The 23912-nt window shown below is 37.5% G+C and overlaps 3 protein-coding genes across 3 annotated transcripts in view; 2 read left to right on the top strand and 1 right to left on the bottom strand.

The window, feature by feature from the left end:
- Positions 1-16747, top strand: part of LOC120629543 (neuroblastoma-amplified sequence-like) — a 41769-nt gene extending 25022 nt beyond the window's left edge. The window contains exons 26-41 of the mRNA XM_039898504.1: positions 321-421; positions 915-1141; positions 2320-2531; positions 3816-4003; positions 4678-4836; positions 5678-5838; positions 6964-7151; positions 7983-8113; positions 9220-9309; positions 10416-10541; positions 11179-11355; positions 12876-13129; positions 13426-13549; positions 14616-14733; positions 15311-15433; positions 16355-16747. Of these exons, the coding sequence (XP_039754438.1) occupies positions 321-421; positions 915-1141; positions 2320-2531; positions 3816-4003; positions 4678-4836; positions 5678-5838; positions 6964-7151; positions 7983-8113; positions 9220-9309; positions 10416-10541; positions 11179-11355; positions 12876-13129; positions 13426-13549; positions 14616-14733; positions 15311-15433; positions 16355-16654 (2679 nt within the window). The 3' untranslated portion in view covers positions 16655-16747. The remainder of the gene's footprint in view (positions 1-320; positions 422-914; positions 1142-2319; positions 2532-3815; positions 4004-4677; positions 4837-5677; positions 5839-6963; positions 7152-7982; positions 8114-9219; positions 9310-10415; positions 10542-11178; positions 11356-12875; positions 13130-13425; positions 13550-14615; positions 14734-15310; positions 15434-16354) is intronic.
- Positions 16748-17346: 599 nt separating this feature from the next.
- On the top strand, positions 17347-19654 carry LOC120634805 (28S ribosomal protein S11, mitochondrial). The gene is made up of 4 exons (XM_039905618.1): positions 17347-17606; positions 18188-18419; positions 19089-19154; positions 19479-19654. Exons 1-4 carry the CDS (start codon positions 17437-17439, stop codon positions 19584-19586), a joined length of 576 nt encoding a protein of 191 aa, XP_039761552.1. The 5' UTR covers positions 17347-17436; the 3' UTR covers positions 19587-19654.
- A 2-nt stretch (positions 19655-19656) lies between these two features.
- On the bottom strand, positions 19657-23865 carry LOC120634787 (proline-rich protein PRCC). Its single transcript, XM_039905583.1, has 6 exons — positions 23690-23865; positions 22657-22838; positions 22495-22548; positions 21314-21790; positions 20311-20526; positions 19657-19792 (listed from the first exon to the last, which is right to left on the bottom strand). Exons 1-6 carry the CDS (start codon positions 23772-23774, stop codon positions 19706-19708), a joined length of 1101 nt encoding a protein of 366 aa, XP_039761517.1. The 5' UTR covers positions 23775-23865; the 3' UTR covers positions 19657-19705.
- Between the last annotated feature and the right edge of the window lie 47 nt (positions 23866-23912).

Below are 23912 nucleotides of genomic sequence, written 5' to 3'. Positions count from 1 at the left end.
GGTAGACAGGCGGGCAGGTAGGCGGGTAGACAGGTGGGCAGGCAGGCTGGTAGACAGGCGGGTAGACAGGTGGGCAGGCTGGCGGCTAGACAGGCGGGTAGACAGGCGGGCGGGCAGGCGGGTAGTAGACAGGCGGGCAGGTGGTTACTTTTCACGGTAGAGGTAGAGGTTACGTTTCAATTAGATGTAGTTTAATTATTATTTACAAATAATCTCAATTTAATTGTAATGAATGAGATTATGAGGCGTGTGCAGGCGTGCAATTTGGATTTTCCAACTATCTAATAAACGCTCACTTACAGCAATATTTTTTGTTTCAGCCTGTAATAGAGAAAAAAGATTTGGTATCACCCTCGCAGGCAGATAAGAGACCATTGCTGAATTACTTAATGGATTCCTTCCAAAACAAATTTTCTCTAGGGTGAGTTCTCTGAAATGTTTTAAAGTTGTTCAAAACTTTTTAAATCAATTATCCTCAACGAAGGTTAACAGGTTGTGTGTGTATGCTGAACATTCAAAAATATATCTATTTCTTATCTCTTAAGCCTAGTTAACCAAGCAAGTACAGACGGATTAACAAACATAGCATAGCGTTGTGGACTAGGCCCTAAACCCGTAAATGCATAAATGATGGTTATGTATAAATGGTGGTTATATTTTTTGGCTCTTCAATGCACTATCCCGGTCTCTGGCAGCTGTTCTTCTTTGTCAGAGTTTACCTGTAAGAGATCGCTTGCAGCAATAAGGCCGCCTTTGCATGCCTACAATTTTTTTACTGCTTCATTTTATGTATATTTTGAAGTTTGTGTGCAGTAAAAATTTCTTATTCTTCTTCTGTACGAAATTGCACGTTCTGTGTCTTTCTTATCTTCTGTGTTTAAATTCGTTAAAAGAAAAAAAAAAACATTGTCCAGTGCCAAGTCCAGCAGTCCGGAACCATTAGAAACCTCTGTCCATTGCCAAGAGTTCTACAACTCGCTGTACCCAGAGCACGACGTGTCCGAAAATTACTACTGCTACGATCGGTTCTCCATACCGGACGACCTTGACTGTCACGTGGGCGTCGGCCAGACTTTGCTCAAGTGGTTCTACATACAGAACTGTTTGGAGAACGGGGACTCTAAAAAAATGGAGGTTGATGGTGAGTGCTGCTAATCAATTTGTAGTAGTAGTAGAACTTTCTCCAAGCGGACGTACCATTCGACAGCGGGCAGCGACCCTGCTTTCTCAGTACAAGGTTGTGGGCTTTATTCCCACAACTGGAGTTATATAACTTGCTTATAACGGCGGAACTGGCTTGAAACCAACATGCCTTTATGTTTTCATAAAGTTCGAAAGGCGTTTGAAATCTGCCAAACCGCACTTGGCCAGCGTGGTCACTGTAAATATAATAAAGCAGTGTGACAACTACGAACAATCGTGCGAAACAGCACACTCTCACAGATGCAAGCCCCAAAGCTTTTATCGAAGTATTTTAGTCGGGGTGACCGTGTCGAGACGAGCGGTTACTAGCGTTACTGAAGTGTAAGGTCGCTTGGAGCGTAGGTAATTATTTTATCCATAGAGTCTAGTTTCTATACTGCTTTAGCTTATACAACGTGGCACCGAATTACGATTATTATTTTTGAATTTGAATTTAGAAGCATATTTAATTTTCCATGCAAACGAATTTAAAACATTCTAAGTGTTTACTTAGAATAAGACAACCCTATTGAAATAAAAGGCCGACACGCGCATAGTACCTACGCTACTCGACGCGTTCCTACTAAAGTGACAGGAGTTACTGGCTTCTTCATTTTTCATGTGATGTTAGGTCTGTGTCTGATTTCTTTCAGTCAAAATTATGGCAGTGGTTTACTCGAAAACTATTAGCGTTTTGGTTTTACAGGTAATTTTTAGAGACGGTAAATAATGTACCTCTAAAGCCTATGAAATATTATTTACACGGTTTTCATTTACACGTTGTATATATATATATTAAAATGCACCACCTTTCTCTTCTTGAGCTGTGTTTTACGCCATTGGTTGCCTGGAAGGGATCGCTATTTATTTATTGATTTGGTATCTATAACCTATCTCTACGCATTACATAAATAAAATAATTAAAAACTAAACTAAATCAAAAAAAAAAAACTTACATTAAATATTTATATGCAATATAAAAAACTATGTAGCTATAAGTTCACCAAATTGTATACACTTTGTAAACTTTATATTTACTATTTTTCTTTATTCTTAGTGGTGTACAATATATGTGTATTCATTGATGCTTTAATTTGTTCATTCATTTATTCATTCATTCGTTAATTGTTCTTCCAGTGGTTCAAAAATGCGCCCAAGAGATCCTCTACAAGGATACGCCACTGAGCATAGCGTGCCTCCTTCGCTCGCTGGAGGACAACTCGCAAGCCGCGAAGCTCATAGACGCGCAGTACACGGACGCTGCGGTTAGCGCCGCGCTGTACGCCACTCTGATCAAGTGCAACTCGCCCGACTTGCGTGATAATGTCTACCTGACTAAGCCGCGGAAGGTATATAAATAGTAGTAGAGAGTAGTAGGGTAAGAAAGAAAGAAAGAGAGATATCTTTATTTATACATTATGGCACACATTGCAATTTACAACACGTGCTCATTAGTTAGGTTAGGTTACTTTAGGTACCGTTATGTTGAAAAAGGAGGCTGCAGAGCGGGATCTAGAGAGAGCTAATCCTGCCCGGAGAAGAAAGCGCCGAGGTCACGATAGCAACTAGCTAGATCCGCGCACTTAATTGTCCCAGGTGAAGGGAATTTGTGGAAAAAAAAAAAAAAAAAAATTGGTAAAGTGTGGAAGTGTTCTTCCCGGGACGTGCCCAAAAAGGCGTCGTACACGGGAGGCACCGGTGCGTTCTTAGGAGATCCCGGAGCCTCCCTTCATGTGCTGAGGCCGGCAACCGAGGGGGTTTTAGTGGGTAGAAATCCCACATAACCCAATTATTCACAATTCGGGTATCTCGTAATCAGGAGATTTCCCCCCCGTCAACAAAAAAAAAAAAAAAGGTTACTTTAGGTGCTACCAGATGCTTCTATTACATAGCCAACAGAAGCGCCAGAATAAGCTTGTAATGTGGCACAATCTAGTAAATGGCTCCAGCTCAGCATTGTGCTACACGCCCTGTCAGGAATAAAAGCATGCAGCGCTGTCTTTCAACTGAAACCCTATATATTACCTCATAACTACAACAGCTGCCTATTGTAGTAAAAAAAAAATTATGCTAATTAAAATAAAAGTACAAAAGTGCGTCTTGACCGCGCACGTATTTTTCCTATATTTAGTTAGTTGCGGTGTTGAAAGAGAATGCTGGGAATTCCGTGGGCGGCACTCTGGATCAAAGCATAGATATTGACTATTGAGACAGCTTGAAGTTACTAAAAGGCTAACGACTATCGAGGAATCTCGAGTACTTTGGTCTGGTCACAGCGCCAGAAGAGATGGAGACAATCTGAAAAGATAGTGGTCTCTGGGGAAGTGGAAAGTAAGAGACCTCGACGACGTAGCCCGATGCGCTGGTCGGACTTCACTGCTTCTAGATATTAAAGTGCATGTAGCCTTACATGTTGCTTAAAGCTGAGGCAAGTAGCGTGGCATAGTCTGAAAGGTTATAGTTGGAAAGGTTGACGATTCTCTGTAATGAGGACCACGACGTAGACAGAGAATGATATGTTTTACAAAGATTATATTCTAATAAACTTTTGAAAGCAAAACTTCTGATGGTACTTATATCTCGCCACCTTACTTTAAAGTCATCTTTTCTAAAAATACTTTCTATTAACACAGATGGCGTATATGACGTTGCAACAAAACAACGCTTCGGAAGAACAGATGGCGATTTTAAAGCAGTGCATAGACAAATTGTGCTGCATGGGCGAAGTTCTGCAGATAAGGAAATTGGGACTCAATGTCAATGGTCTGTTCTTCAATGCCGATTCTGACTACAGGAAGGATATTATTTATCGTTTAGCCAGGTGAGTACATTATTCACATTAAATCATTTATTTGGAATGTTGCTTTTTTAAGGCCATATCTCCTCTAGTCGAAATCTCTGAGGCTGCTTTGGTATCAGCGCGAAACGACCTGTTCATCTCTTCAACCGATTGACGTTCACTGCTGGGCATAGGTCTTTGGAGGAAGTTCTTTACCAGCATCTCGTTTTAATGTCGCCTGCCTACCTCGTTCGAGGCCGTTCAACGCTGCGTTTACCGTTTGCGTCGTCGTTATTCCAGCACCTTCGGACCCCAACGTCCATTAGTTCTCCGTGCTAAGTGCCTCGCCCATTACCACTTCAGCTTTGCGAGTCATTGAGCTATATCGGTAACTCTAGAGATCTCCTAATTTAAAATAATCGTCATTTCTTATTGCTTCTTTTCTCTTCGCTTTCTCTCTTGCAATCTAATCAAAACTATCTATCAACTACAAGTTTGCCCTTGGCCTACAATCTAGCCTGATGGTCATTAATGTCAGGTAAAGTCTAAGATTGGATAGCTATTATATAACTTTCATACCTCACCGGTTTCTAAGTTTTCTTGGCGGCACATCTTTATCGGCAGAGTAGAATAACAAGCCAAGACCGAAGCCAGACATGATTAAAAGTTGCATTAAAATAAGGTGGTAGATTTTCATTTACGTATTTTCGTTTCAGCACGGGTGGCACGGAACACACCAAGCTTGCTTGTTTGTTGGCAAACAAGGATGGGTTAGATACCATAGATGTGTGGTTGGAGTACGCAAAAAAAACCGAAGCGCGTCTCGATCCCGACACGTTGCCGCGGAACGCTTTCAACGCAGAAGCAGTCATTCGGTAAGTAAACTCTTTCGCTCATTAACACGCCTTTTTACCTAGAGAAAGATTCTGTGTCTCGAATATGCGATTAAGAATGTAAAAAACTTGCATTGAAATTTGTTTACAAGCTTTTGGGTTTTTAAATAAATTCTCCGTGCTAGATCGGAGTTAGAAAATTGGTTTGTTCACCCACGCACCTCGAAGAGCAGGTTAATACCGTCAACCTCTATGGAAGCAGCGTAAAAGGTCTGAGCTCAGAAATACTCTGTTTCTCTCTTATTACTCTGTTTTTTCTCGTGCTTGCTTGTAAAAATTATATGCGAAAACTCAGGATTGAATGCCCGTAGCTATCCGTCACAATATATGCCCCTCTACTGTCTGAGCGGCATATATTGTGACGGATAGCTGTCAAAGCTTCAAGCGGTTCAAGCTGTCCCTGTATACTCCCAATTAGAGGTCGGAGTTCCACATAACCTCCGTCCTGTCCAAGGGTCGGAGGTAGCCAGCTTTTCCAACACGCCATAAAAAAAAAGTTTGTATGCCCGGGATGTTCAGTCTGACGCTCTACCAAATTAATATATATATATATTAATTGATTGTCACCATCCCATGCTCATTATATGTCCATTTTTTGTCGTTTCGCTGTTATTGTCAAAAAATATACATTTTATTTTTTTTACAAATAACAACCTATTAACAGATAACAGATATATTGAATATAGATAACGGACGTTATTCAAACTGTAAGCACAAATAGTTCAAGTCGTAAAATGGTACGATTTTATTACTTTTAAGTTTTAGTTTCACACTCTGTAATGGAAAAACTTATATGTACCAATGATTCACATACACTTGGCAGCATTCGAGACACGCTATGGCCCGAAATAAGCGGCAGCAACCACGCGGCAATCATCGACCTGTTCACCTTGCTGAAGAACATCGACGATAAGGCGCAGATGTACGGCCTCACTCTGGTGGAGCACATCAAGTTGCTGAAGAAAGCCAAGGCCGCTTCACCAGGTTCGTGCTCATATTTTATTGGCTAAATAGAACTAGCTCTTACCCGCATTTATTAGTTTTTCGTAAATCCCGAACCGTTCATTTTTGCGGGATAAAAGGAGCCTATGTAATCCAGGTTGTCTGTCAAATTTCAGTCTAATACGTCTCGTAGTTTGTACAGGACAGAGTTACTAAAACACATCCATCCGTACAAACTTTCGCGTTTATAATAATAGGATAGTAGGGTAGGATATTAAATAAATATGCTTATTTAATTAGAGCTATTTTATTATTACACCTTTTTTCGCACACGAAATTCCGGAGTAATTCTTATATGCTTTGATCTTACGTATCATTCAACAAACTAAGTAATAAAAATGATAAAATGGATCTTTTTTTATACCAATGCAACCTCTGCGCGTAAAATTATGGCTAATGGATTTTCTGGCTCTTTTAACTTGTGTTAGTAAATCTGCTGTTCAGAATTCATCAATCATTTTAAGTACTTTCACAATATTTTAAGTAGTTATAACTTCTCAGTGTTGGTCCACTTGGCACAACACATTTAAACCTCGAGGTCTTGCGGGACCCAAGTTTAGTTATTGTTTAGTTTTTAATAGTATGTCAAGCACAAAAATAGCGACTGAGCATATAACTGGTGCCTGAACTTAATGTTATTTGAGAAACTTCAAGGTCTAAATAAGTATAAACAATTTAATATGCTTTCAAATCAGAAATCTGCCAGTCATACCTGACAGGCGTCTGGGGTGACAAAAAAATATATATGTCTTTAGTTTCAAAAAGATTACAAAAACTAATTGCTAGTGGTCTCCACACTAGGTAGCCTGTATCGTGGAGACCATGAATGATATCTCATTTAGATTAGCATAGGACTAGGAGACTTCCTTTTATGATCTAAACATTTATATATTTTAGGTACCAAGAAACAATTAGATATATACATTGAGGTAGTGTATAATAAAGAAATATATATTAATATATATGTGTATATATATAAATATGTTGGTACGCATATAGAGAAAAAAGAAAAAGAAAAATATACTAGTATGTTGTAAAGGGTATGTAAACTATTTATAACATATTCAATCTGTCAAATATAACCCTTTTAATACTTTGTGCTCGCAGAGTTAGACTACAAGCTTCTTGTAGAGCAGCCTTCAGTGGAGAGGTTCACATCCCACATTCTGGGTATCATCAAACCGGAAAACGTCGGACTACTGACTAAATTTCTACGCACACTACCGCCCGCCTTTAAGATACCCGTTTCCGTCAACTCTTTGTATACCATGTGGCTTACGAGATACTTCTTCAGTGTGAGTATTATGATAACTTTGGAACTGTTTCTTTTAATAATTCAGTTTAAAAAGGTTATATTTGAATTCGTCTCCTTAGTATAAGATATGCACGTTTACAATCGTTATGTAGTATAGAGAAAATAAAATGTGAATGTGAAATGGGTCGAATTAAAGTTGAGAATTCTTTACTGGTAAGAGCAATGTTCGGAGTATCTCTACGTGATCAAATCAGAAATCAGGAGATCCGTAGCAGAACCAGAGTTACCGACATAGCTCAGCGAGTTGCATAGCTGAAGTGGAAATGGGCGGGGCATGTAGCTCGGAGAACCGATGGACGTTGGGGTTCCAAGGTGTTGGAATGGCGACCCCGCACTGGTAAACGCAGTGTTGGTCGGCCCCTAACGAGGTGGACAGACGACATCAAACGAGTCGCTGGGAGCCGCTGGAAACAAGCGGCCCAGGATCGTGGATTTTGGAACTCTCTACAAAAGACCTATGTCCAGCAGTGGACTTCAATCGGTTGAAGTGATGATGATGATTATGATGAATTCTTTACTACTAATATTATAACTCAAGGAAATCAAGTCCAAGTATGGACGAATCAGAGCATTAAGGAATAGTAAATTAAGTTTATTTTATCCTGACTCTACATTGTATCAATACTCGAAAGCGATTCTACGACTCCAAGCGTGTAAATCTTATATTTAAGATAATGAACGCAAAACTGATACTGGATGTTACAAATGTTTTCCCGATACTTAAATTCTAGTTTCAGATTTGTGTACTGATTAGCTGAAATATCAACCGTGTCAAGCAAATAATGAATTTGCAAATCATTTTATTGAGCAGGAGGGCATGACTGGTGACAAGAAGTGGATGCAAGCTTGGCGGCAATGCGCCAGCTACTTCACCAAGTTGGCCAAGGAAGAGCTGGTCAAGTTAGTCGCTGCCACGTGTTTCTCTTCCGATGCCTTAGAAAGGTATTTACTTCCCTCAGTACGAAATTCACACCACCGCCTTGGTCGATTCGAGAAACATCTTAAAATTGACCGAACTTGCCTAATATAAGTTACTTTTAAAAAATATATATATTTGCGAACGTTCAACAAAAATCACTGGTATTGGCACTTAAGCTTTATAAAGAGGTTAATAAGTTATATTTTACTGTAAAATAATCGAAATCGACTTCGAACGAAGCGAAATATTTCGAGAGTGTAGTCTTTATTGCACAAATTACAGAAAAACTAAATTAAATTCTATATTCATTTATTTCAAGTCGACCAACTTTATAAGCACTTTTCAAACGTCAAGTATGTTTGATTGTAGTGACTCTACCACCGGTTCGCAAAGCAGATTCAACCGCAAAGAGAAGTCAGTAGTTGCTCTTTCCCAACATCAACATTTACAATCAATTTTTTATCTTACGGGAGATGAGAGCGAAGCTGGCTGCTTTCAATCTACGTTGTCATTAAGAAATTCACCAAATGTATAGTAAACATTTATGTATTAGATGTGTTTTTACACATTGATGAAATGAATGCAATGGACCTAATATAGTACCCAATTCGTGATAGTATTTTTATGATTGTCTGTTTGTTTGAAAGCTTTATAGCACACACTTTTAATATTGGAAAAATGCAGGCGTTACTTTGCGGAATTCCATGATACATTATGAAAATTAAGCTTATTTTGCTGTACTCTGCGAAAAGCAGGAGAATCTGTATAGTGTAATTTAAAATTTCTTCAATCTTTATACTCCACACCAAACCGATCTTCGGTAATGTACCCTCTACGCACGTTTTCGGAGCGTGAATAATTATTCATTATGAAGCATCATCTCCTAAGGACGCTCTTGTTTCGGTTTCTTTTGCTTTACGCGGAGTACAGCAAATTAAGCTTAATTTTCATAATAAATACACGGAAGAATTACTTAGAATAGAAAATGGGAAGTGTAAAGGCGCTCTTATCGCTAAAGCGAGACAACCTTTGACGTTAAGTTTCCTGGAAAGACGAAGGGACGTTAGGGCTATTAAGATATCATAAATTTATCTTTTCTGTTTGGTCTTAAGTTTTATTACATTAACAGAGTACCGTGGGCGACGCGGCATTTGATGATAATGCAAGCCGTGGACTACTGCCAACAGGAGCAGGAAAATGACTTTAAGATCAATAAAAAGTAAGTGACGTATCGGAACGATTTCATAGATAAGGTGTGACATTAATTTGACATGTTTTTTTTATTGGTAATGTTTTAATTCTTAAGTTTTCTAATTATTATACCTACATGTTTAGCATACTTTTAAGTGAAATTTGGTTATGAGCTAACCATCATATTTAAAACCTGTATACTAACCCAAATTCGCAATAATTGTAACAATGAGGTGGAATATACTGTACTTGAATGCATTACCCCTTCTGGCTTACCTGCATACAGAACCGCATCGCCTCGTTTTAGTATATTATTTATTGTATTTGACCTCGCTATGACATATATTTAGACAAAAAGAAAAAAATTACAAAATAACATTTATATTTACAAATAATATAAGCTGTCTAACTGTTGACTTATGGGCATGAAACCTAAAATTTTGACGCTATTTCCCCTTTGAATTTCTAGGCTTAGCCGTTCGGCTAAATGAGCGCCAGACACTAGACGTCAAGACTAAAGAAGTTTTCTTTAAAGTACTTTAATTCTTGTTCACAAAGGCGTACGTATGTCCAGACTGTCACGCAATAACTTACGTGGAGATATGTAGAAAAACCAGAGTTTCTTACATACTTCAACGAGAAGCAGAGATGAATTAGCAATGGGCAAGCCATGTAGCTCTGAAACTGATTTAAGTTTTGGTCCTGTTATGCTGGAATAGCGATCTACTATTGGAAAACGCAGCGTTGGTAGACTCCCATTATAAATATAATGAAACGAGTAAACGGCACAAGGACAACTGCGGAAATCTTTCCACGAGTACTTGCATAATACACGTACATCAGTTGAGACTGAAATACTTTATACGTCTATACAGAGTAAGGATTCTGGCCTCACCAGTAAGGGTTTTACAATGTTGCGATGCTATCAAGACGTCGGCCTTAAATTCAAACCAGCTTTGAAGAAATGGCTCTTAAAAAAATCATTTTATTCAGTCAAGCAGTTAAGGGTACATAAATATTTGACTTGATTTATATAATTACCAATACTGACATTATATAAAGCACTAAAACAGCATCCCAAGTATTAGTTTACTTTGAAAATTCTATTCTAGTTCTTGATTTTAAATATTGTAGCGAACAATCGTGGGCGCAAATAGGGCAAGAGTTGACCCGCTGGGCACGTTTCCTGGAGAACTTCCACTCGTCCAGCGTGCAGGCGATCGCTGATGGGAGCGGCATGCTTAAGAAGGAATACTGGCCGTGAGTTCTTCAGTTGTCATTTGTCTCGAATTGCAGAAAAGATAATAAATAGGCAGGGTCTTAATTAGGTTACAATGTAACTAAGCGTGATAGCCTATTGGATAAGGCTTCGGCTTTCCTTTCGTAGAGACCGAGCTCGAGCCCCGGCACGCACCACTGACTTTTCGGAGTTATGTGCGTTTTAATTTAAGCAATTTAAATATCACTTGCTTTAAACGGCGATGGGAAAACATCCTCCACCACGCAATGAATAAATGAAAAGTATAAAAAAAAGGACTTTTCAGACGCATTGAGTATTTATAAGTCACTCAGCGGGCGATTGAGCTATGTCAGGAGTACCTCTACGTGTTCAAATCAGAAATGAGTGAAAGTAAATTAGCAATGGGCGGGGCACATAGTTTGGAGAACTGATTAACATTGGGGCTTCAAGGTGCTGGAATGGCGACCGGTAAACGCTCCGAAAGACACCTACAAACCTTACAAGGAAGAACGTCAAACGAGTCGCTGGGGACTGCTAGAAATAAGCGGACCAGGTCCGTGAACTTCTACATAAGACCTTAGTCCACTTGTAGACTTCAATCGGTTGAAGTGATGATGATTTATAGCTTTTAATTTGCAATTACTCTTTGTTTACTAGTGATTTGGAGATGAGTCACGGGGAGTTAGATATGGTATCATATGCGCTGGCCCACATCGTGTTGAACGGCCGAGTGAGGTCTTCGGGACTGACTTCGCTATTGCAGTGCTTGCACGTCCCGCTGAGTACAGAGCAGGTTTTCGATCGTATGCATCAGGAGACAGAGCAGGATGAGGAGTAAGTTCCACCAATAAACACAACTTGTGAGGCTAAGCATATCCCACTTCTCTTTTTTTTTTTTAACACACAAAACTGATCTTGACATAAGAACAACAACCAATAAAACTAACTCTCCACCGCATGTGTGCATAAATACAGCCAATAGATGTGACGGACTTACGTTCTAGGATATTTTTCTCTAGAATTCAGTGCCGAGTAAAATTATGAAAAATATTTTTTTTACAGCGTGGACTAATGCAGGTTAAGATTCGGTTGTAATTTTTGAATTGATTGAATTTTAATAGGATCGGTTGAATTATAAAAGCCACGAAAGTAGGTGGCATAACCTTACGTGCCATGTACCTATATGCGCCATTAAATAATGGATTTATCGGCAAATCATATAGAGATATAGATATATCACGACACAAAAAATACTAACAGTGTCAAGTAATATTATGAATAATATTCTTAGAACAATGCAGAGATTTAATGAAAGAAACAGATTTATGACTAAAGATTTCAAGGTCGTAGGAGGAAACCAACTCGTTATAAAGGCTGCACATTCTAACCACAGGATTGTAGAAAAAAGAGTTATTACTTTGGATAGAAGCAGGCGTTACTTTGCGGAAATCCATGATATATTATCAAATTAAGCTTAATTTGCTATACTCCGCGAAAAGCAGGAGAATCTGTGTGGTGTAATTTATAATTTCTTCAATCCTTATACTCCACACCAAACAGATCTTCGGCAATATACCCTAAACGCACGTTTCGCTCCGAAACCGGAGCATCCTCAGGAGATGTTGACTTTACAATGAATAATTGTTAAGATAATGTTTTACCGGTTAAATAGTTATTATTTTATTAACGCTACAAGTTAGCTTTTCACTGCAATCTTGATATCAAGTCTTGAGAGTACAATCCAGAAGATCTGTTTGGTGTGAAGTATAAAGATTGAAGAAATCCTAAATTGCACCTTACAGATTCTCCTGCTATTCGCGGAGTTTATCTTGTTCTTCTATGTATTTTATTTACGCTACAAGTTAGCTTTTGACTGCAATCTTGATCTCAAGTCTTGAGAGCACAATGTAAAAGATCTGTTCGGTGTGCAGTATAAAGATTGAAGAAATCATAAAATGCACCGAACAGATTTTACTGTTTAGTGATCATTGTATATGATATTATTCTGCAAACTAATGCCCGGTTCTATCCAATACTTTACTACAATGTACTTGATTAAAATTAACATAAAGAAGTGGTGATATATCATCTAGTTAGTGTGATACAAAATTAGCAGCTTAAACTTATACACTTAACAGCTTTTAGTAGTAAAACAAACTAATATGCGGCGCGTGTATAAAAAACTTAAACAATTTAACTTATTTTTAAATGTTTAAAAAGATTTCTCGCAAAAAATCCCTTTTGTTAGACTATTGTATAGTAGTACTCCCTAAATCTGTATAGTTCTAAAGCTAAACTTAGTTCTAGTCTTGGCTAATCTTAATTTTAGTTAAACAATCCGCGATTTCTTACAGCCTCATCGAAACGCTGATAATGCGAATCACACAGTATCACCAGGAGGGCGTTCAGTTCACCGAAGACTTTTTGGAGCGAATAATGCACCGAGCGACCGAGCTGGGTCTACCTCCGCACAAAAAACTGGGCCTCCTTACGTTGAGCCAGAAGGTCAGCGTCCAAGAGGGAGACGATATGCTCAAGATCGCGCAATCTACTGTCGACTTGTTCAAAACGGAATGGTCTGACAATCAGTACGCACAAACTTTGACAGGTAATTGGGTTTTCCAGTTTTCAGCTAAAAATGCAGGGTCTTTTATATCTTTTTCAACCGGAGGGGTTTGAAGATGTGCGTGATTTATTTGGCGAAATCCATACTGGCATGCCCTCCTCCATACCTCCATTAATCAAAATTACATTTTGTTCATTCTTCTGTCATAAATAATGATTTTTAAATTGATGTGTCCGGTGAAATGCGTTTGTGCGTTTGTGCGTACGTTAATTTTCTTACATACGATAGGGCCAGTTTTATAGGAACAATGATCACTGTATGCATTTTGTTTCTTTTAGATGAGAAACTATTGACGGTAGAAGGTCGACGGGAGGTGTTCTATTCGTTCGTCAATCTGTGCAACACGTGGCAAAGGAGAAAAGCGTTCGTAGACGTTCTCGCTTGTTGGCCGCCCACCGTGTGGTAAGTTCTCGAGGATTGTACTCATGTCATTAGCAGAGTAAACTTATTCTTTAAGCTCTCCCGCTTTGTTTATGCATCTTTATCGTATTCAAAATCTTAACGCGTTGAAATAGTAGGGCTCGGAACCGGTTTCAATTTACCGGAAAATTTTGGTAATTACCGCTTTATTTTAATGTTCTGCGTTTTACCGGTTAAATGATTGAACGAACCGAAATGATAAATATAGGTTACCGTTCTAATTGAGCGAATGATTTCATAACTTTTATGAATCCTAAATTAAACCGTTTATGCAAGACGCGCTAGTCCTTTTGACAAATGCCTAGGATAGTTAGTGGCATGTGCGAGTCCCACTTTATAAGATGTTTAAATAGAAAAACTTAATTAAAGGAATAATAATTATTTTATACTTAAGAAATATGTCGTGCACTTATGACCATTTAAACGTCCTGCTGCTTCAGATTACTCGTTCTCGCAACAGATCACTAAAATAACTAAAATTAAAGTTTGTAAAACGAGCTAATTTAAATTCGGTTTCTCAGTTTAACCGGTTAAAAAAAAGAAAATCGAAACTTTAACGGAAATGATTCCAATGCCGTGTTTATTGACCGAAATCGGTTTGAAAATTTATTTAGGTATCCGAGCCCTGTGAAGTGGGTTTAGATTTTTGAAATCATCAGTATAAGGTTTGTGCGGGTCAATTATGTATTCTATTGAAAAATTTATCCTTTTTTTTATAAATAACTTTCGGAGCTAGCAGATGGCCCATCTGATGGAATCCATCGTCGATAAACAGAGTAATTCGTAGAGTATGTGAGGGACACGTCCTGCAAAATGCCGCCAGCAATATGAGGCGAAGGCTGTTAAGTCTTATGTGCCTGTTATTGCACCGGCTACCACGCCCTTCAGACCGGAACACTGCAATGCTGACTGACGAAATAAGCATTACATACTTCGCCGGACGGGCTCCGTCACGAAAACGCTCTACTACCATTAAAAATGCGATTTATTGAACGCGATCTTAAACTGTGTTGGACGACTAGCATTATGTAGTACATGTGTTCACCAGCGAGGGCCGCAGTCTACACTGCGAGTACTTGCGCGACTTGCTCACTGGCAACCTGGACCCGCACCAAAAGGTGTTCCTCATAAAGATGTTGCTGAGACGGCCGGTGCTTCGGGACGAGGTAAACGAATCCACAGAGAACTAACTTAAATTTTTTAATCACATGTTTCGTTATGTAAACAATCTTTTTAGTGTAAAAATTCTTTTTTTTACGTTCAATAAAGTTCCACGCCCGCGTTATACTTTATTAATTATTAGTAGCTTCTGCCCGCGATTTCGTCCGCATTAACTTCAGATCTGTTTCTAATCCTACCACGGAAAATATTTGAGAGATCGGTATATAGAAAGTACATGTCCTTCTCCATAGCATAGGTGACATGCATACCAAATTTCAAAGCTGTCTGCCCGCGGCTTAGCTCGTAAACAATTTTCAATCTTCCCTCGGGAACTACTTAAGGAATCGGGATAAAAGGTAGCCTATGTTCTTTTCCATGTCGATGGCTACATGCATGCCAAATTTCATCCAAATACGTTCAGCCGTTTGCGTGATTGAGTAACAAACATACAAACTTTCACATTTACAATATCAGTAGGATTCAATTACAATCTAGCCTTGAGAATAATTAGTAACATTATTTTAACCTAAACTTATACATTCGTTTATAAGAATAAGGTATCTACTCAATATCTGCCAACAGGATATAAAATTGATAGTGGAGAACGTGTCGAGCAGAACGGTCGTGAACACCATGTGGGTGCTGTTGCTGAGTAAGTGCCCGTGCTCCGAGGAGCTAGTGTACAAGCTGATCAGCCAGTATAAGGTAAGCGCTGTCGCTGGCATTCAGGTTACTTCTTCGTGTTTTCTCCTTTCCCTTCGATTTAGCGTGTGTTTTAAGCAAAGACTTACACGAGCAATTAAAAAACACTTGATTTTATAGCTTAGTGTCATCATTGTGTTCTCAAATTGTTCTCAATCTGCACTTGGCAAGCGTGGCCTGTTTTTTTTATATTTCACTACAGGTTAGTCCCTGATGCAGTCTAAGATGGTAGCGGGCTAACCTGTTAGGTCGTATGGTTGTCAATATCCCCTACCCTAGGTTTTTGCACGACATCGCATCGGAACACTAAATCGCGGCCAAAGCTTCCCACCAGATCAGACCAGAGAAAATTCAGAAATAATAAATTTCCTTGCTAGGAATCGAATCCCGTACCTTCTACTTAAATTCACAGAGCTCACCAATGCGTCAGAGAGGTCGTCAATCTAGGGTTGATAATGAAGACTTGTAAAATTCAACTCCGCTCGAGATGATTCTGTAAAAACGCACCCATTAGGATTTGCATAAGTCTTTCGTAGGAATATCGAAATCTCACAGTCCTCCACCAGTCCAGTCGCATGTGGCCATCAACTCACTGCATTATTTTTTAAATACCACCGCTGCGTGTTTCCTTTTGGGATCTACATACCAGCACCCCAACGTTCTCCGTCCTCTATACTATTTGCTCCGCCCATAGCCACTTCGGCGTCACTGTGTCGGTTTCACCATTTCTTCCACAGTTCTACTTTTTCTGAATTGATCAAGTAGAAATACTTAAAACGTAGCCTCCATGAAATAAGAACACACACAGCTAGCGATTATGTTTCTTGGCCATAAGTCATCAAAGGCTTATGTGTTCCTACGTAATAGCTTGATGGAAAGAGATGCGATGAAGTTTATCTTTTAAAGTGTATTTCTTGTTCGCAGGACAAAATACTGGAGAGATACATAGAAGAAGATTTCATAAAAGAAATGCTAGATCAAGGGATGTTTTTGAAACTGGTGTCCACTCCACTTTATGTGCCGGTGGTCAACTACATTATGAACATCAATGCCTCCGTCGGCGAGCCAGCCAGCCAGTACACCATTGCTTGGGCAACCGCTGAACTGATCAAAGCTAATTTCTTAGCTGAAGCAGGCCATCTGCAAATGCTGTCTATGGGATATCCAGCCGCGCTGCGAGGTTTCTCTCAAACGGTGCAATATTGCAAACATTATCTGAAATAAAATCTTTATATGATCTTTCTCAATGTCTACTTATTAAATGTAGCTGTTTATTGTATCAATCGAATTAAGTTATTAAATTATTTATGATGACTATGTTTTTATTTTAATTATAATTTGTATAACAACAAAGATTGTTAAATGGTAAAACGATGTTGGAAAAGGGTAACTGCTGAGTTTCTTGCCGGCTTCTTCTCGGTAGACAAACAGACATACTTGACGTTTCAAAAGTGCTTATATTAGGTCTACTTGAAATAAATGAATTTTGAATTTGAATTTGACATGCAAATGCAAATTGCGTCTGTGTTACAGGTTTAAAGGGGCTAGAACCATGAAACACGGTATAAAAAATTTAAGCTTGCGTAAGTAGAAGACCTTCCTGGCGCAACGGTGAGCGCTGTGAATTTAACTGGTATGGTGGGGGGAGGGCATTGGCAGTTGCTAGTTTACAGCCTACGGACAAAGTCGTGCCGCTAAGCGATATAGTGTTCCGATGCAATGACGCGTAGGAACCGATTAGGGGTATGACTACAATACTACCAAACAGGTTAGCCCGCTACCTTCTTAGACTGCGTCATCACTTACTACTGAGATTGCAGTCCAGACCTAGTAGTGGAATAAAAATGTTTTAAAAAACTAGAACCCAGGACTAAAAAAATAGCACAGCTGTCAAGTACCACTTGTCAGTGTCATTGTTCAATAATTGGTCTAAACATTTCGTATATAAGGTTATGTTTTAAAATAAAAGAACATTACTAAAAAGACAGTAAATTGTGTACACAATCATGCTTAGTGCAATAAGAAATAGTTTGAGATTTTCTGTTAATAGTTTAGTAAGATCGTTTCAAACCTCCACCCCAGCAACAACAGAGAGATTCGATCACAAGAGAATCCCTGCAGACGACGAAGGTGTTCAGGGGGAAAAAATTATCGATCTAGACTCAGTTTTAAAAGCGTAAGTTTATTTATAAAATAACTACAATTATTATTTAAAGTAACGTTAAAGCTGTGCGATAGGTAGGTATTATTTTACGACTGCCTTGGCACAATGATATGTATAAGTCGGTGGTTCCGGGGAACAGGTAGCTATTATGCACAACAATTCGTTAGGACTATTTTGCAGATGATTTCGCTCCGCAGTACGCAAATATACCCAAGACATCCGAAATAAAATAAACCTATGCTCCACTTTTTCTAAAATGACTTAATATAAATCTTTTCATTCGTTCATTCATTTTAGATTGAGTTATGGTAAAAAAACAAATAAACAGGAAAGTCTTTATAAATTAATAATATTTATAACACAAAAATAAACTAAAAGATTGTTTACATTACGAGACAGGTAGGTAATAAAAAATTTTACTACCTATAGTTAGTACTGAATTTAAATCTTCACATTTTCTTAATTCTGAGTGTAAATGAATCCAAAGTGTTAGTGAAATAATGAAATTCAACCTCTAGAACCTGTTACTTAGTTTGATCTAAAATTTATCACTCCAGTAGTTAAATAAATAGCAAAAATATTTTACTTCACAGAAAACAAGGGCTATTCCCAACATTGGAATCAGATAACCTGTTATTTGATGGTGTGCCATACAAAGATCTATCTATATGCAATATCAGAGTGAGTCACAACAACACAATATTCACTCTTACGGACCATGAGGGGAAGGTGAAGCTGATCCGGTCCTGCGGCATGGAGGGGTTTAAGAATACCAAGAAGGGGACCAATATTGCTGCACAGACCACTGCAATCAGTATAGCAACTGTAAGTAAAGCCAGGTCTAGAATTGAGTCATTTTCCCAATCAGATCAGCATATCAAGCATTAATTTCCTTGTGGACCTTCCTTTAATGATTGGTTAAAAATCTATTTTTACTGTGTTAAAACAAAGCGCAGTGGTTAGGACTTCAACTTCACTTTTGGGGGCAGAATTTAAATCCCAGCATTCAGCTCTAACTTTTCTAAGTTATGTGCATTTTAAGCAATTAAAATACCACTTGATTCAATGGTGAAGAAATACATAGTAAAGAAACCTACAGGTCTGGGAGTTCTGCATAATGTTCTCAAAGGCACACCTTTCAACATGAAATACACCAATCCACACTGGGCCAGCGTGTTGGACCTTAACCTCTTCTCATTGTGGGAGAAGACCCATAGTGGGTTAATATGAAGATGCTTGTTTAAAACATATAAGTTAACCAAATGATTTAACTATTTATTGTATTTTCAGTACTTAATTTCTAAAACCATTTTCATGATTAATTTGTTAAAACTATGACTTGTTGGTATGCCTACATTATTAAAAAATTTCGTTCTTACTTTAATAACCATGTATGAATAATTGCAATGATCTTTTTTACATGTGTCTACTGTTAATTTCTAACACAAGGTAGTAAAATTCAGTACCGCAATGATTTTATTTTTATTTTTGCAGAAAGCTTTAAACAGAGGGGTCAAAAATATTAGAGTCAGAGTGAGGGGTCTTGGACCAGGAAGATTGGTAATTATTTTTCTATAACAACTAAAATAAGACCAAATTTATAAAGCTTATATGGGCTTACTACCAATATTAGTGTTATACAGAGTAGTAAGCCAATCTCAACTGCAAAACTTGTGTTTCCGACGAGACTATTCCGCATTTGCGTTCTATTACGACTTTTGACTTTTTAGGCTTGCCAAAGCTATGTATCAAGTGCATTTTGCCATTTGCTCCTCCAAGCTATGTGACCAATTCTAGCACTATTATTTATTGGGTGCGCAGTATTTTAATTTATTTAGTATTGAATGTAGTTATCATCATAATTTATAAGAATGCACTTTTCAGTCGGCAGTCAAAGGACTTCAGATGGGAGGTTTACAAATCATTTCCATTACTGACAACACTAGAGTATCGTGGAATCCTCCCAGACCAAGGAAAGCCAGAAGATTGTAAATCTGTCAATTCATACAATGTTGTTTTAGTAATTTAGTTTTTAAAAATAAAAGAGTTATTTATACAAATGTTATTTTATTACTAATTATATTATATACAGTATAATATCTACATTATTACTAAAATCCATATTTTGATTGCGATTTTCTTTTTGCCATCCTGTTGTTAGCCCATTGGTTTTGTAGTTCTGATTCGTTTGCTTTAGCCTGAAAATATAAATCATTGATGAAATTATATTTTTTTACCAATAAAAAATTGCCAGTGACAGCAAACGATGCAGTTTAAGATGGCATCTGGCTAAACTGTTAGAGATATGTCAGTTTACTGGTTGACAGTATTATTCATATCTGTATAGTAATTTTGTCGCTTTAGTTAGTAGTTCAGCACAGTGAGGGCGGCCAAAAAGATATTAGAATACTGTCATAATCCACACTCATGTTATATAGTTGGGTCGCTTCTTTATCCTAACCGCACCCCTTTACTAAACAACCAATCAACTCTATTTTGGGCATATTGTTAATTGAAAGGGCGGAGAGTAGCATGGGCTACTTTTGATACGGGAAGAACATCAATTTCCCAAGGGTGGTTTACAGGAACAATCGTATTTTTACACCAAATATCGTCCTTTTTCTGGTCCAAACAAAGCACCTTAAGGACTTTACATAACGCGGGTAAAAACTTGGGGTGCATCTATTAATCTAAGTTTAAATAAAATGATCTTTACTTGATGTGCTAAGTATGTTATTTGGTGTTTCCTCCTCTGCTGGCTTGTGGGCTCATTGCCGTGCTTCTTGCTGGCCGACGGCCGCGAGCTGGTGTCATCCATGAGCCCCTTGAGTAGCCAATCCCTTGCATCGCCAAGGACTTCACGTTGGTTAATGTCCACTATCTGGATCTCTTCACGCTTACGTTTGGCGCGCGTGCCGCACAACTTAAGGATCTGTATACAACGTGTAACAAAATTACTATATAATATTGAAGCATGCATAAATATATTTTATAAGGAATCACCCTGTAGAAGTATTAAATTAAAAGGAGCACATTTAAAACTTAATAAGTGTTTTCTTATGACAACCCTATTGAAGATAGACCGACACGCGCATACCTACGCTACACGACGCGTACCAAATACAAATAGTTTTTACTAGGTACTGGGTAACCCAAAAACTATGGCAGTGGTTTACTCAAAAAGTTAGGTTTTCGAGTAAACCATTAGATAAGTCTCAGAGATAGTACATAATGTCTCTGAGACTTATCTAATAAAATAATAGTATTATTTCTTGATGTGTTAAAGTAATTATGAGCGAACATTGAAGGATTAGAATTGCTCTATAATAATTATAATTAATGGTCTAAATCTAGTGCTATCCTTTTCATTGTGTTCTATGTAGGCACTGCATTGTACAGAAGAAATAAAGTTTTTAGTCAATTGCTAGATATAGTATAGTATAAATCCTGTTTATTGTTTTTATTAGAAAAAAGATCAGTGCATATAATATTTATTACTGTCAATTTAGTTATAATATGATATTTGCTAAGATATACTACTATTCAAGAATGAAACTTTTCTGATTTGACGGTCTGTACTTTGCTCGTTTTTACTAAAGGCAATGAAGAACATGTTTTTTTGTTTGGGAATCACCTAAATCACGAGGTAGGCGATTTGTAGGCTCAATGAAAATGGGCAATAAAATCTCTTACAAAGAAGAAAAAGTAATTATACTTACAGCTTCATCATCAAGTACCATATCATTAGAATTTGCAGCAGCTCCATTGTCTACCTGTTGCTCAACATTAAAGCTATAATAATCTTCACTACTGCTAGGTGCAATATGTTCTGGTGGTATTTCAACAGTTTCTACATCTTTCTTGAAATAAGACTCAATACTTCTTGGTTGTTTTTTCGTCAAATTTAAAGACTCTTGATCATCTTCTAATGGTAAATCTACTATTGGTAATTCTTCTTGTTTGTTGATTGAAAAGAAGTCATTCTGCACATCATCGTTATCACTGTCATCTGAGTATTCTGTTATTAATGAACCTTTAGTTTCAATTTTCGTTATTTTAGTTGGCAAAGGCAGTGGCTTTCTCTTAGCAGTGCTTGTTTGTGGTTTTTGTGTGATAACATTGGGTATGAGAGATTTTGTTGTGCTCCTGACCACATTTCTAGGCTCTGGTAGAATGCTTAGTAGGCCTGACTTTTTCTATAACAAAAATTAAATATTGGCAATTTAAATTTTATAGAACAAAAAATAAATTTACAAATCTGAAATAACTATCTAGTATTACTTACACTGTACAGGCCTATTATGACCATCAGAATACTTAATATGTAGATTTTATCAACCTTTAATCGTTCAGAAATCATTTTTCTAAACATGTTTAACCAAAGAGAAATGTTGCTGTAAAACTAATAAATCAAACAGCAATGGTGCAAGCATTATGGGTCCAACAACTATGTTCCTATTGAATTAAGAAGGTTTTATTAATTTGCCTTACTAAGTTCTTGCTTGATATTTTTTAACAATATTATATCAACCATCAATTTAGACCACACATGTCAAGTAGGTCTCCTTACTTGAGGAGGGTTTTGGCAGTCAACACATGCCAAGTGAAGATTGATGGACTTCACATGCCTTTCAGAGTATTATGGAGAACCCTCAGGCATGCAGGTTTAAAACACACATAACTCAAAAAAGTTAGAGGTGCTGGGTATCAAACTGAATGAATGGTCCCCTTGTAAAGGAGAACAAAGCCCCAAAACCATTATGCTATCAACACTATCTATGTATTTACTGTTATAATATAGTTAACTATCAATAGTGACCAATTTGTCCTTTAATTTATGTAGGTAATAATTTAATTCTACTACAGTAAATTAAAAAAAATATTTTCCATATAAACTTACCCCATTAGATACTCTCGTTTTTGTACTTGGTATTGTTCGCTCCACATCTTCAAACTAAAAAATTTAATTTAGTTATTCTCACTTTTAGTTTGAATTTTTCTGATTAATTAATCAGAAAAATTCAAACTAAAACTGGTATAAATGAATTATAGGTATACACACATCCTTTAATGAGGGTATAGTAATCCTAGACTTTGGTTTTACATCACTAGGATGTTCTTTTTTGTGAAGAATTTCATCATCTTCCTCTAAAACCTCCTTTGTTGCATTACATGGCTGTGGAAGTAGGTTGAAAATGCTGTTGACTTTATCAAGTTCCAAAACTGGTTCCACTTCAGGTGTTTCTAAAATGAAAACACTAAGAGATTATTTAAATGCATATACCAAATAATGTGCTAACATCTAAAATAACGAGAAATCACCCTTATTTCTAAAATTACTAAAAGTACCTAAAAACTATTGCTATCTTGAATTTCGCAATAACAGTACTGATGGTTCATAAGTTATAGTGCACTTATTGCTTGTGATTTGCTAATTTGTATCTTGCTCATTCTCCAAACATCTTTATAAGATCCTCACCAATATGTACAACGGACGGTTCCAGACCAACCAAGTGCGGAAAAGGCTGAGGAACAGAAGAAGATCCTTACCAAATCTAAAACTGAGTACTTAGACTATCATCATCTTCTTCTTCCTGGACCTGTCTCTGTTCTTGGTTGGATGGTACCAGCCAACCAAATACAGAGGCAGGCACTGTCATGAAAAAATAGACTATACGCCCCATAAAATAGAGGGTTTTTGGAGTATATCACCACACTGCAGCTCCTAAAGTCAAAATCTATATTTGTGTAAATAAGCCCATAGATGGCACTGTTGATACGTACAATGGCTAACTACACACTACAGGTTGGCAAGTTTTAAGAACCACATAATAGTGATAATAGTCTAGCCCTACTACCTCACATGCTCTTGAAGGAATACCACAAACACAAATATAATTGCTGGTACAACTTTAGGGCTTGTTAATCTAACCTATCCCTGATCCTTATTCAACAAGCTGACGTAATCCGATGTCATCCCCGCAAATTAAAAAAATATTCGAGATTCATACGTAAAATGTTGAAAAATCGTAAAATAGTGCAATCTTTTGAGGTCGGTATATATATAATCTTAGGTAAATGAAATGTTTGTTTACTATCTTCTTTCTTCGTTTGTGCGAACGTATTCTCATCGTCCTCAAAATCACTTGAGTCACTGTTATCGTAAGCAACTAATGCCATTGTGGATTGTCTTATCGTTTTTAGGTATTTTTAGTAACACTTTCTATTTAATTTTGTTTAATTTCTGAATATGACAAAAAAGTAAACCAATATTTTGACATTGACAAACATAAAATTACTTTTGCATTCAGGCTCTGG

Source organism: Pararge aegeria, chromosome 2, assembly GCF_905163445.1.
Source record: "Pararge aegeria chromosome 2, ilParAegt1.1, whole genome shotgun sequence".
NCBI classification, from domain to species: Eukaryota; Metazoa; Arthropoda; class Insecta; order Lepidoptera; family Nymphalidae; genus Pararge; species Pararge aegeria.
Note: the sequence above shows the minus strand (reverse complement) of the source record. Positions and strands in the feature narration are given on the sequence as shown.

Bases quoted from the DNA above. Each gene is read 5' to 3' on its own strand.
- LOC120634787 (XM_039905583.1), bottom strand. From the start codon at position 23,774: ATGGCATTAGTTGCTTACGATAACAGTGACTCAAGTGATTTTGAGGAC. The intron at 22,839-23,689 runs GTAAACAAACAT...TTTTCATTTTAG, and splicing joins ACAAACGAAGAAAGAAGATA to AAACACCTGAAGTGGAACCA. The intron at 19,793-20,310 runs GTAAAGATCATT...TTATATTTTCAG, and splicing joins TAACATACTTAGCACATCAA to GCTAAAGCAAACGAATCAGA.
- LOC120634805 (XM_039905618.1), top strand. From the start codon at position 17,437: ATGCTTAGTGCAATAAGAAATAGTTTGAGATTTTCTGTTAATAGTTTA. The intron at 17,607-18,187 runs GTAAGTTTATTT...TTTACTTCACAG, and splicing joins CTAGACTCAGTTTTAAAAGC to AAAACAAGGGCTATTCCCAA. The intron at 19,155-19,478 runs GTAATTATTTTT...TGCACTTTTCAG, and splicing joins GTCTTGGACCAGGAAGATTG to TCGGCAGTCAAAGGACTTCA.